This window comes from Puntigrus tetrazona, unplaced genomic scaffold, assembly GCF_018831695.1.
Source record: "Puntigrus tetrazona isolate hp1 unplaced genomic scaffold, ASM1883169v1 S000000270, whole genome shotgun sequence".
Classification (NCBI taxonomy): domain Eukaryota; kingdom Metazoa; phylum Chordata; class Actinopteri; order Cypriniformes; family Cyprinidae; genus Puntigrus; species Puntigrus tetrazona.
Window position 1 is genome coordinate 692,501 of NW_025047932.1, and position 14,801 is coordinate 707,301.

General features: G+C 37.3%; 1 protein-coding gene across 1 annotated transcript in view; it reads right to left on the reverse strand.

Moving 5' to 3' along the window:
- si:dkey-191m6.4 (rho GTPase-activating protein 22) overlaps positions 1-14,359 on the reverse strand; it is a 24,160-nt gene extending 9,801 nt beyond the window's left edge. The window contains exons 1-4 of the mRNA XM_043230960.1: positions 12,639-14,359; positions 6,945-7,144; positions 3,775-3,862; positions 1-119 (exon numbers count right to left, since the gene is read on the reverse strand). The exon at positions 1-119 is cut by the window's left edge and continues 4 nt beyond it. Coding sequence (XP_043086895.1) covers positions 1-119; positions 3,775-3,862; positions 6,945-7,144; positions 12,639-12,681 — 450 coding nt within the window. The 5' untranslated portion in view covers positions 12,682-14,359. The remainder of the gene's footprint in view (positions 120-3,774; positions 3,863-6,944; positions 7,145-12,638) is intronic.
- Between the last annotated feature and the right edge of the window lie 442 nt (positions 14,360-14,801).

Below are 14,801 nucleotides of genomic sequence, written 5' to 3' on the forward strand. Positions count from 1 at the left end.
TCCGAACGGAGCCCATATGACCCGTCTGATGGCCTTCACCCAGTCGTCCATGTCGCTCTGAGAGTTGGCCATGAGCAGAAAGGACTCGTGGCTCACTGCAGCCTTGTCTTTCTCTCCGGCTGAGACAGAAAACAAGAGAGGCCATCTGTCAGATGATTTCACCACCAACCACATACATGTCTTCCTTCGTATTACTTGAAATATAAACATTGCTTGCAACTAAGATGCAAGAGGTGCTATAGCTTTCTGTTGTTCCTTTGTTAGATCAGATGGCACTATAGATGACTTAGGAAGTATTATAAATTGTAAGAAAATGTAAGTATTGTGAGCCGATTTTATAATTCGAAATTGCAGAGAAATTACGTCAAAATTGCTGGTCATAAACTCACAATTGCAAGAAAAGGTCAGGAATCTTTCTTTGTGTCTCACAATTTTCTATCCTATAACTGTATAGTTTTCCCACAGCTTTTAGATGGAATCTAGTGGTAATTTAGATATGTTTTGCTGTTGTCGTTTATCATTGAGATATATTTCATTATCGCTTGGAGGTTTTAGTACCATCACTGGCACGACAAGTTGAATACGTCACAAATCTTTCATTTAAAACAGACCCAAGTAACAAAGAAGTTGCCGTTAGCAATTGGGTTTGCAACAGTAAAGAATGAAAAATAGATAAACCTCCACGATGGCTTCGGTTGAGTGCTTCATGATGCTAAAAAAAAAGCAAAACAGAAGCATCGAAGGGCCAGTACTCTGCCAGCCAGATAAAATGACTGAAGGAACAAGTCGTGAGAAGATAAGTGTTCACAGCAGTGTCGAAAAAACAAGTACTGATGCAATTAAGATAAATAAGACGAGCAGAGGCAGCGGTGCGTCCGAGGCGCTCACACAGAGCAACCTTCATTTCTCACCATGGTGTAGCATTTTGTTAGCATTCATGTCTCTTTAGGAAGTGTCAAAATGTCTGCCGATCTCGTGGAGAGTGAAGAACGACAGCCATCTGATTAAGAGAATCCTGGGGACTTTTTCCTTTTCCAAACAAGCCACTGGTGTTTATTTGAGCACGAAATACAGCTCGAGTGCAGGCTTTGGCAGACACACACATTATGTGCTCGACACGCAGTCGCGTTTCATCTGTTTTATCCATGAATTTGGCAGCAATTCACATTCACGTGCGTTCCTGGGAATGGACCCCATGACGTGATCTGGATTATGTGCTGTGTAATTATGCACGGGACTGGAGAAGCTTATCTCAAATTGACCTTTGGAGAAATATTACAAGCAGTAGTGATTATGCGCCTTATTAACATCAACATAGCAGGCTAACGCTACATGAAAACAAACAGGCTGGAGGTATGAGAACGTCAACATCTTTGACGACTACATGCATTTTCTTACTTAGTGGTATCTGATCAATGAATGTTTTGCATACATATCAATAAACCCCAGCCATTCAGCCAAATTCTCTATTCTAACACTGAAACAGGCCTTTCATCCAGTCCTGATGAGGTCAACTGACTGGCATTTTCTTTTTATATTACCTCCGTATAATGCCCAGCGTTTAGAAACACAGTGCTTTGCATACAGAGTAACTGTTGTACTACTTCTATGCATTTTTATTTAACCCGTCTGTTGTTTTTGTTCAGACCAATTTTTTTTATCATTTTGTTTTTGTCAAAAACTGTATTTTTGAAATGCTAAATTGTTTATAAAGTGTGATTTCAACAACTGTACATGTCGAATAATACAGTTTTTGACAAAAACATTTATAAAATGATAAATAAAAAAAGTCTACGTCTGGTTTTGTTATTTGCTCATTTCGAACGCTTGAAAACTGTCGTTTTCATGCGTTCGAAATGAACAAATAACAAAGGAAGGGTGGAAGGGTGTAGAGGTACATCATCTTGATAAGCTGCCATATTAAAAATAAAAATACCTACAAAAATGAACAAACATTATTCAACAAACTATGGCATTATGAACAATCTATTTCGTGCAAAGACAACAAACCATAATCCACTGTTTCTAGGCCTTTGTATATTTTTTACTGGCCCAGACAACATTGTAACAATATTTGAAAGGAGATTCTAGAAAGTCCTCGTCGCTGATTTCTGCACAAACAAAGTATTACCTTGGTTTAGGGTTGGTTTGTGCCTCGGTGGCTTACAGCAGCCCTGTCCCATGATGCACCGAGGGATTGAGAAGCTTCTAATGCTCTGCCATGTCTCTTACTCCAACAGATTGGCCATTAACCCAAACACAGCTCAAATAGTTCCCACAAAACGCAGAATTCATGCCGCGGATGCGTTCGTCTTCAATAGCTGTCCTTTACGTCTCGATCATCCCAGAGAGGACAGGATAAGAAAGATCTGGATCGCGCTATACCGTATGAGCAAGTAGAAAACCCTTTGGATATCTCTGCTCAGCTCAAGCAGCACGGCTGGACTTCTGTTTCTGTCATTCCCGCTGACTTCTCACGGTAGACTGACAGAAGGAGACGGCCTGCTCTGTTAGTCCTTTCTAAACACCTCGGTGCACTTAAGCAAACAAACAGCGCACCAGATGCATCGATCTCCGGGGACCTCCTCGTGTACCAGAAATATCACTAAAAATCACAACTTTGTGTGTTAGCAGGACTCTAAACCACAGAAGCATGAAAACCTTGCTTTTCCCACTAGTTTAGATCCCATTTTTATTATCAGCGTTCATTTATGTCTCTGAAACGAATGGCGCCATTTTATTTTCCTGTGGTGAACACAAACTGAAATAACCTTTTATTATCTTACTGGACTAAAACAACTTAGGCTTACATGCATCACTTTTTTTAACAAATAAGATCATTTAGCTTTTAATGAACATTTATTTGTTCATTGTATTGCACAGTATTAGCATTTAATTTCATTATGCGTGTTATTGATATTTATATCATTATGTAAGCACTCTGTTAAACTGTTTTTGCATTACAAACATTACAAATCAGAACTTCACATTTGTAGACATAACAGTCAGCACCTGCACCAATTGGTGTCATTTTCATTGTCTTTCTGAATGTCAGTTTTTTCCCTTAATTCGGTTACGAGCCTGAGCTTGTTTGTTTCGACTCGGAGGAGCTGGAGCATGCCGGTCAGACGGAGACTCTTCTCTGGGGAGGAGACGGTGTGTTTACTGATCTGATCTGATGTGAGGAAGTGCTGCTGGGTGTAGGGCACTGATGTCTTTTATTCATTGTGTTTGGTGCATTACTTAGGCTAACACCAAATGCACTTATCTAAACGTTTATGATGCACTTTAGGGGTGAAAAATTGATTCACGGATGCATCCAGATTTACTCGTTCATTTTTTCTAGACTGATCTTCAAAAATGCATTATTTTAGAATAATTATATGCAAAAATATTGCTTAATGCAGGAAAAGAATGCACGTTTACCAGGAATAATTAGATTGTGTGTAAACTAGATCTGCACAGGTTGCAGTTTTTCTTCTTTTTTGTCAGTTACCAACCTCCCATTTTAATGTGGGAGAATTTAATTTCTTGTAAACACTGAATGTATTTGGGGGGCATTTGGAGGTTGACTCTTTGCTTTATTGTTTAGGAAAAGAAGCTCTGCTGGGTGTCACACTCATGTGTTATTTACTCATACTCAACACACACACACACACACACACACAGTCAGCCCTCTGTAGTCAGTATATTCTGGAAAGCCTATACAGTCTAAAGCCACGCGTGCTGCTTTCAGGACATCAATCTGATGCTTTGATATGAAGATCTGCTCACCTGGGACAATCTCAAAAAGGTTTCGGCCGGGTTCTTCTGGGTTGGCTGTCAGTTCGTTCACTTGGCTGCCCTTCAGTGAGATGCAGCCCTGCACAGACGAATAGTTAGAAATCCATCACTTAACTGTTACTGACCTATTAAATCAATCAGACTCAATTACCACGTGCACTTGAATGTGATTCTTTAATCAGCACAGAGTCTTCTCGTCTTCTGGAGATGCGTAGCCAGGGATTTTGAGCCTATTGTGCTTGAAATGTGGCGTTTTGCCATACTGCACATTTTCTGAGCGCCTCCTTCAATTAGATCAAGCGTGAAGCGAATGAGCTTCAGGGATTATTCACCAGGGAAACTAAATCAATGAAGATTTGGGAGCTGAATCTGTTCGGCAGTAACCAAGACATTTTAATTGGTCGCTGTTTGAATGAATTTCCCCCCTGTTAGTATATTAGAAGAATCTTTTTTTAATTTTATTATTTAATTTTATTATTATACATGGCTGTCCAATCTCACAATTTAGGGGTTGGGTTAAAAAAAACAAACAGACAAAAAAAACAGCTCTTCTTAAGAAAGAAATGAAGAAATTGAGGATGAAGTCTACAAAGTTTGTTCAAGTCTTGAAAAATACTTTAAGTTCAAGCATATTTCATATTCAATTATTTTCTCAAGAACATCTTACTTTTCTTAAGTAATGCTTAATATTAATATGTAATGAATTCATTACACATCTCACCTTCATGGGTTTAGGACAGGTTGGATGTTATCTTGTCTTTAGGAAATCATTCATCATTACTTTTAGGAATTCAGATTCTTCTTTTATTTTTGAAAATGTTTGGTAATGCAAAATATTCTTAAAGGAACTCAGCGCTTTTTTGAAAATAGGTTCATTTTCTAAATCTCCTAGAATTAAACAGTTGAGTTTTACGGTTTCTGAATCCATTCAACCGATCTCTGGGTCTGGAGGTAGCACTTTTAGCTGTAGCTTAGCATAGATCATTGAATCCGATTAGACCGTTAGCATCAAGCTTAAAACTGACCAAAGAATTTCAATATTTAGCCTATTTAAAACTTCCACTACTCTTTTATAGTTACATCTTGTACTAAGAGCACCGGAAAAAGATTTTCTAGGCTGATATAACTAGAAACCAACTCCATTGGTCAGTTTTAAGCGTCATGCTAACGGTCTAATCGGATTCAATGATCTATGCTAAGCTACAGCTAAAAGTGCTTCCTCCAGACCCTAAATGGATTCAGAAACGGTAAAACCCAACCGTTTAACTCTAGGAGAGTTAGAAAATTAGCCTATTTTTATTTATTTATTTATTTTTAAGTACAGAGTTCCTTTAAGCTAAAAAAATCTGAAGAAAATATTGTAGTACATTATTTTATTGTTTTCACGAATCCAGACCCAGTTCTGAACAACTATTCATATCCTCATATTCTCAATACGGTCTCTTTTTATCTCCGTGTGAGGTTTGCGATGAGATTTGCCTACACAGGCCTTCCACTTTGAAGCCCATTGATTAAAGGCAGGAAAAGTGGGAGGATTGACATTTTCAGGCAGATCCTGGCCAGCGCAGCATGGGCACAGATTAATGGTGCTCTGATGAGTATCGACAGTCTCCTGTTCATCACACTCTGACCGAAGAACTCACCAAGGCTGGACCGTATTGATTTCTTAATATGAGCTGGTCAAACCTGCTAAAGCTTGAAATGTGGTGGAAATATGAAGCAACACTTACTAATAGCTCTTAGTCACACGATGCTCTAACATTAAGTGCTGTCTAGAATCTAAAAAGCGTGCATAGTGTTTAAGAAGCGGATTAGTAATGGCTGTCACATTTATTGACTTTTTTTTGACCTCTTCTGTCATACGCAATTATTTTTCTATGCATCTCTCCCATAGGGATTTTCAAAAAAAAAAAAAAAAAAAAATCTTTGTTTTACGGTTATATAAGCCACTAACCGAACTAGCCAGCTAATGTGATTCACAATATTAAGCTATTGAAGTGAAGTGGTTGAAAATTGGATACACAAGTAGACTGCTTAATACTGATTTAGGAAAAGCACTACAAAACCATAGCATTATGAATCACATAAATTACACGGGTCGAGTTTGTGTTTCTAGCATGACGGTATCATGCTTTTTAGCATAATTAGTATGCTTAGCATGTTGCTAATATGTTTCTAGCATGTTTTAGCACACTTGTCCTGTTGTTAGTTCATGTTTCTAGTATGATTAGCATGTTAGCATCATTAATATGTTGCTATAGCATACCATAAACATAGCGCTATATTGTTTTTAACATGATTAGCATGCTGTTAAAAACAGCTAATCGTGCTAAATGTTGCTAACTTGTTTCTAGCTTGTTTTAAGCATTATTAGCAAATTTTGTACATGTTAAAATTATTAGCATGTTGCTTACACGTTTTAGTGATAGCATGATGTCCTAGGATAGTCATTAAGCTTTGCTAGTGACAGCTTAAACATAAATCTTATTGTACAAAAGCCTATGGGACTTTTCGTAGTTTTGATATTACTAAAATGGCTGTTTTTAAAGGTTTATGAGAGATTGTTAATTATCAGTTCCCTCATGGAGTAAATGAATGTTGGTGCAACGGGGCTAAAGGCACCTTTGATATTATTTTCCTCTAAACCATGTGTGTGTACTATGTATATTTATTATGTCCGTATGTATGCATGTATGTGTGTGTGTGTGTGTGTGTGTGTGTGTGTGTGTGTGTGTATATTACAGACATTATTTTTGATGCTATTAATCATGATTAATATTATTTGTTGTTGCTACTTTAAATCTCCTTCAATGCTTTCATAGTCTTTACTTTTTTTAAAAGTCTGTTTTTTCTCCCTGTATTTTAAAATATAGATGTTTAAATATTTTAATCAGTGTATTTATTAGACAAAAGAAAACATTTTCCTCCCCCCCAAATAAGCAGAAAACATTACAGACTTTTCTAAAGTGGTTGTTTTAAATAAGTATTAACATAAAATAGTAATTTTAACTGAAATGTTGTTAGAGCGTGTTGCCGCTTCGTATATTTTTAACTTGTATGATTGATTTTCACACAAAATCTCTTTGTCCGTTAATCTGTTCATTTTCAATACAACCATATATGTATATACAGTCACCGAATTTCTCCTGAACGCGACGCACCTGAGGTTTGGTCTCCTCTTCATCCTTGTAGAAGTAGAGGTGCTCTGCACGCAGCACAAACCAGCGCAGCTGCCAGTTCTTCATGATGCTCCTCTGCTTCTTCAGCCAGCCGGCCTTTAGCACTCCCTCCTGGAGACTCGGGGAGGTGGACCGACACGAGCCATGAGACGCCTCTCCCATCACCATGCTCTTGGACCTGGCTGCAGGTGACCAGAAGAGAAGCACACGTCAGCGATCAAAGACATCTTGGTTTCTGGTCACGCACGATTTCAGGATGACAAGCACTTGCAGTAGCAGAGAGGAAAACTGTCACCATTCGCACAAAAGCAGAACTGTAGGCTATTGTATGATTTGAGAAGACTTCATGAGTCACGCCAACCGCTTTTTATGAGATCTTGTGGTGCTTTTGTGTCTGTCTTTGCAACTTGACAGCTTCACTCTCCGTTCGTGGCATAAATGCATGGAAAGAGTGATCTAAGCGATTTCTTAAGAATTCTTTGGTTTTTCACGGATGAAAGAAAGCTTCACCAAAAACATGACGCTTAGGTGCTTCACCCACGAGGCAGTGATTTATACTAAATAATCCCTGAATGATATACTCAAAATAAAAAAAAAAAAAAAAAACCTAATATAACTGTATCTCAATGATACTAAATGAAAAAAAATTTGTATCATTGAGATACAGTTATATCAGGTTTTTTTGTATGATTTTATTTTTGTATTTTCCATTTTCTATTTATTTTTAGCGGTACATTAGTTGTATTTTTGTCATTTCTAGAAGCCATCTCATGCCTCTGGGCTGCAGACTGAAAATCAATGCGTGGCTTTTAGAAAAAGAGAAGAAATCAATGTTTTTGTTTCTCATTTCTATTATCATATTAAATCATTTTTCACTCCCGATGCAATAGTGAGCTGCTCCTTAAGTACCAACCTCATATAAAAACAAAAAAGCATCTTAACGGCTATAGGGATGTCTATAGGAAAAAAATGGCATTTTGTTTTTATTAGTCAATTATATTTCTATACAGTTTTCTACTAGTTGAAGTAAAATGTGCAAACACGTAACCATTTAATTTTTTTCATTTAAATATTTAGCTGCAGCAGGATATGAAGACCGGTCCTCTCTGGTCTGTACCAGTTACTCTCTGGTAAATTTATCTGGGATTCTCCAGTATCTCTTTCCCAAAGGGAGTGAGTTCTCTTGCTCTAATAGGATCTCCAGAGTGTCATTTAGTCAGAGTTGATATAGAAACCTCTGCAGTTCGCCACTTCACGTAGTTAAGATAGAGGTGCCAACGATCACTTATCAGGGTGTCTTTAACAAAAATAGAGTGCCATCCTCTATCTGTTCCTTAATGGAAGAAAATATATGTGAACAGATTTTGATTTTGCACACTGCTGTATGAACAACCCGTGTCAAAATCTATTGATAATTTATGGGAGTCTCTCCAGCACACAAAGTCGTCTTATGCCTCTGGGCTCTAGACCCAAAATCAATGCATGTGTGGCTTTAGAGAGAAAAAAAAAAAAATCAATGTGTTCTTCTCATTTATATTATTGTATTATTTTTCACTCTCGGTGTGTTCCTTACGTCTGTAATTCATACAGAGTGCAAAAGTCTGGATCCGGCATGGAATAATTGCATATTTTCTCCTATACGTAAAACTGTTTTAAAGGTAGCTTCATAAGATATCGTTAAAAATAGAGCCGCTGTGAGCTGAGAGGTTGTTAATTGATGATATAAGCTTTTGTTGAAGCTGTCAGCCTGAATATTGATAACTTATTTTTTTAAATAATCATGTTGAACAGTCCTGGTGAAAAACTACATTAACCAAGATTCTGCAAATAAGTCTAGACCAATCAGAGAATCAAAAATGAAGCACTCTCTATGCTTTCAAACGACTGAAATTTCTGTATTCATGTGCTTATTTTACAATAAATGTACAATATTTCATTTTTAAACATATACTATCTATCCATTCAGTTGTTTGCAATGCCTCATGGGATTGTAGTCCTATTCTTCATTATGTTGTACACACTCGTAACTGGTTGGTTTGGTTGATGGCTAATAACTCTTTAATAACAATTTTTTACCTTTTTACCCCAAAGGATGCATATTAATACCTTTACGGTGTATAATAGTACCTAAGGTGTACGTTTTAATAAAGGGTGCCACATTTTTTGCACTTGTGGGATAGAAATTTTTTTTGGTCAGTATAAAATAGAAGTGAATAGAAAGTCCCCACAGTTCAAAGAAAGAAACGTGTGTGTGTGTGTGTGTGTGTGTGTGTGAGAGAGAGTGCGTTACATTTCAACCATTATAGAATTATTTGTTTTTATGTAAAACATACTACTGCTCAGAATAATATCAAAAATAATATTTTAGTGTTGATGTACATATGGTTTAAAAAAAAAATCTTAGTTACAAGAAAGAACTAAAATATACGTACATAAGACAAACTCTCTGTAGCCGTTTAAAATGATAGAGAAGGAGCAGTTTTTGATTTAAATTAGCAAAAACAGAAAGGTGCTTATGAAGCAGCGGCCATGCAGCATTTTTTTTTTAAAGCTATATAATCAGTTCCTCTCAGAATTCAAAATTAAGATTTTTCCTCCAATATTTCTTGCATCGGTGGTCTGCCTGTTACAATATATATTTTTTTGGCTCTTCGTGTCTATCTTCAGCGTCTCTGGCCTTTGTAATATTTTGACAAATTAAATTTTTGAAAATAATTGCAATGTGGTTTGTACAAGTCCAGAGCAGAGATCAGCTGAAGTAATCGTATAACTTCCTGGGGACTTTCTTTAAATAAAAAAAAAAAATTTATTTCAATATTTAAAGCCATTCACTCACAAAATTTTTATTCTAACTTGGCGACATGATTATTGCAGGCTTTATTTTAGTAGTTCAAGTTAGCTTTTATTTTAATTCTGTTTTGCAGTATAAACTACAACGATAAAATCCTGCACACTACTCAAATTTGGATCGTCGCAAATTTTTTTTTTAAATAAGCAGCGTTTTGGTCAATCGACTTTCCACAGGCTTACGAAACACGCAAACTAGAAGCACATTTATGAACACATCATTTATAGTGCGTTCGATCAGCTGTTATTATTACTAAGACAATCGGCTCCCTTGTATTCTTATTGTGAAGATTATGCATGAAGCTTCAGCTTTGAAATGCAAACATTCAGTGTTTTTTGAAAGCCGTAAATGTCCGACAGAGCTCTGGTTTAGGCGAGTGTTTCGTGGCCGTCGCTCTTGAGCGTTTTCAGCGCTGAAGTCACAGCGTTTGTGAATCTCTCTACACGATGATTCATACCTTCCCACTTTGTCTTGGGCGTTTCTGGGATGCGGTCACTGAAACGGCCTGTTTTGGCACAGACGGGGTCAACTCTGAGAATAGTTGCCTGTAAAGTCGCAATTAAAATATAGCGGAAAGAATGTTTTCGAGTTGTGCGTATGATGACCGTGTCAGTGCTGGCGCCGTGATTGGGACAGAAATTTGGCTCCTTAGATAAAAGTCCTCCTGGTTAAGATTAGCAGCTCCAAGAAACAACCTAGAGCAAGACTTGAGCTTCATTAACATTATTTACTATCATCAAGGTACTATTGTAGTTATATATATATATATATATATATATATATATATATATATATATATATATATATATATATATATATATTTATTTATATATATATATATATATATATATATATATATATATATATATATATATATATATATATATATATATATATTTATATATATATATTTTTTTATTATTATTATTTGTGTTGATTTTTTTTTGGAGTTATTACTGCTTTGATTTGGTTTTCATTTTAAATTTTGGAAGTTGTAGTAGTTTAGTTATTTTAGACACACACACACAATGTATTGGTGCTGTCAAATGATTAAAAAGTATTAAAAGTATTTATTTTATAATATATGTGTGTGTACTGTGTATATTTATAACCTAAAAATATACTCAGATGTGTTTATATATTTAAGGAAGATGTTATTTTATATTTTTATATTTGATGCAATTTATATGAATATAAACATTAAATCTAAATTTATATATACTGTATAATAATGTGATATGTTTTTTCCCTTAATAAAATAATTGGTTCGATTTTGTTATTAGACAAGCAAAATAAATACGGAGCACGTTTATTCTAGCTTCATGAATTATTTAAAATATTGTAGTGCTCTAGCAAAACCAGGGTTCGATTAGAGTCGGTTTCCTTGAACTAAATCAAATGAATGCCCTCAACGCAAAGTCAATGCAAATCTTTTTCTATACGAGCACCTGCCAAACGCATGAATATAATGCAGTGTCCTTCGGGAAATAAATAAGGTATAACACGCATTCAGCTGGTCGTTATCGCAAAAACAAAGCCCTTCAGGTTGATGCAAGACCCTGACGCAAAGCAGAGGAGTCTCGAATCGCCCTGAAGGCTTTATTTTGCGATAACGAGCGACTGACTGCACGCTACCCAGCACAAAACACGTCTTCTACAAACAAATGACTGGAAATATTCATCTGAGCAAGAACTGTTTGACCCGGGAGGCCAGTATACAGCTCCGCGCTCTGCAGAATGCTGCGAGCGACCAATGAGAGCCGAGCTTTCCAGAGGAAACAAATAAATAAATGCACGGCTCGTGGTTGAACGTCTCCCAGCAGATGCCGTGATGCTCAGCAGGTATCGGGGCCGGTGGGGGAAGGGCAGGTTTCAGAGGACGCCAAGAGCTAAAACACTCAGCTTTTTACATGCATTGAGCTTTGCTTATTAACACGGCGCCATCCATCATGCCGATGCTCGGCCAATGAATGCCTGTGTTTCAGTGTGTGCTACAGGCTGCTGGTGAGCGATGAGCTTCGGAGGACAGTGGAATGTGTGTGACATGCGTCGCTGGACGCTCGTGGTTTAGCGTATGGTCAGCCGCGACACACTCAGCGCATCCGTTTTATCCTAACATTGATTTAAATCTGAATTCTGATGCCATAAATAGCTCAATAATCAGCTGGAGAGCTGTTTCACGTAGCCGTTGACTGAATATGAACATCTATTATCACAAAATATTGCTCATATTTAAGGTGAATATCAATTTTAATTATCACTTGGAATGTAAACGTATGCACTGAAAATATAATATTTTGTTATAATATTTGAAAAAAAAAAAAAAATCTACCAGATACCTGCTTGTCAATGTTACTATATATATATATATATATATATATATATATATATATATATATATATATATATATATATATATATATATATATATAATCATACGTAAAACTGTATATATTGCCGTTTTCATTACAGATAGCTGCTTCTCAATTCAATACATTATTCCAATTAATTGAACACATTTTATTATATTTGTAAATGTATATAATCATCAAAATAAGTCAGAGCTATAACACATGCACATAACATTAACAGCAAAATATAATTTAAAAGCATAAATATGCATGCATGCAAATCAAATATAAACATCTTTTGGATTTTTTAAAACTAATACATCTCTACCAATTTTATCTACGCACGTGTGTGTTTCTAATATTTATAGAAATATGAAGTGGCGTGACTGCAGAGTTGGAGCATGGTGAGCGGAGATGATGCAGCGATGTGCTGAGGTGCAAGCGTGTGACGGATGAGATGGAAACACAGTACCGTACCTCTCCGGGTCTGCCTGATCTTTGGACTCAGCATGGCTGCCATCGAGGGGCTGCTCTTCCTCTGCTCTGCATATTCCTCCTCCTCAGACCATTCTCCTCCTGCTCCTCTCCTCCTCGCTCTCTCTGCTCTTCTCCGCTAGCTCGCTGACCTCATGTTGCAGGCTGGCTGAGGGCTGGGGGAAGGATTCCTCACACACACACACACACATGCACGCACACACACACACACACACGCTCGCTCTCCGCCTCCTGCTCACACACACACGCGCTGGTCCACACCCACCCGCCGATGCATTATTCATCATGGCTCCTCTACGTTGACCAGTCAGCGTGTGTATGATTACAGCAGTAAAGCGCCTGTCTCTTAATTGGTCTCAGGCTTGTGTTCTCACACTCCTCCGTCTCTCGGGATCTCTCACCCTGCCTCCCTCTCTTCTACACGCGTATCTCCATCAGAGACGAGCTCTATCAAACAAGGCCACACTCTAGAAAATGGCTTTGAATTTAACGGTAAAATACTGTAAAAATGCTACAACGCTAAGTTCCCCTGCTATATATGGTAAAAACTGTATTGGACGCTACATTTGGTGTCACGGTAGTATTTTGGAAGTGAAAAAAGGCGACAATAAATGTAAAATTTCCATAATTCCCCGTGCTTTCACTTTTTGTCACGGTGTGGTTAGCAAGAGAGCATGCAACGAGCATAAGGTAAACTTAAACACTTTAATCTACTCAGAACGAAATGATATATTTACAGGCTGACTGGCAGACAGGACAAAAACCACACGCATTTTAAAGACGAGAACCGGCGATTACACAGGACTTAAATACAAACAGGAAGTCACTAAATTAATTAGACACAGGTGAAGACAATCACTCAATTAACAGGAAGGAAGGTGGGGCCCACAGAGCACATGACACGAGACATAAACAACAACAAAGAGAGTCCAAAGACGGGACAGTTTTAGGGTTGTGTGTTTAATGTAATGCTGTTAAATGAAATGTTATTTCACGTGTGTGAGCATGATGATGTTTGGTGCACCTCCTGTATACAGTAATATTTAAAAGCTGCCCGTGATAGGCCTTCGCTCATCCTCACTATGATCACCACTCTCAACATCACCTGGTTTTATTAGTATAGTTAATTTCAGTAGGTTGGTTAACATTATATCAGTTAAGGAAATGACGGTATACCGTAAACCGTAAAATCTAAATTTTTTACCGTGAAAAGGTTATGGATTTTTTATTTATTTAATTTTTTTTAGGGATCAATACTTAATCTGCCGGTAACTCAAGCTATTCATAAATCGTACCTGTAGGCACTTTCCTATTTAGGCGTTATGGTCTAATAATACAGCTTGTTTATATCCTGAATATATGTTATGTTTGCATTAATATGATGCTCCATTAATGTTTTTATTTGCTCTCACACAGGTGTTCAATATTAGCCAAAAATGACATTTCATTATTTATTTATTTTTTAATAACAATATTTAACCCTTAATTAAAAAATGACACACTCACACAATCTATTTTTTATCTGTCTATCCTATAGTCTTGTCTTCTCATTTTTTTTTTTAAATATTAAATGATTTTCATGTAACGCGTGACTGTTTTTTTCTGGATACTGGAGTGCTGGACTACAAAGTGACTCACTGCCCGTCTCAAATCTCCATTTAGCGCTCTCTCCACCCTGTTTCTCGTCCTGCCCTTGTCTTCCTTGTCTTCCCCGTCTTTCCCTAAGCCTCCCCCAGTACGGCAGATAATAGCTCCTCCGATGCCCTGCAGACCACAGCTGCTCCTCAGAAAGCACGGGGGTGGAAGGAGGCCTAAATGAGACGGCAATAAAAACCTCATCCAACCGCCTCCACCTCCATCGGGGTAACCAACGCTGACCTGCCAGCTCCCAAATACACCCTGCCCTTTCAAATAAACACGCGTTTGTCCAGTCGTGTCGCCTGAGGATCCATTGTCATGTTAAAGATCAGAAGATTATACATTCAGAATATCTTTCTGTAATTGCAGTCGAGCTAATCTAAGGTCTGCCCGGAAAAATGCCCATCTGCGTTTTCACAAAATGATTTATTTCCCATAAACATCCACTTTGGCAGATGCTTATATGCATCTCTTTTGGATTTTGGAGCACTTAGATGGGATGCACTT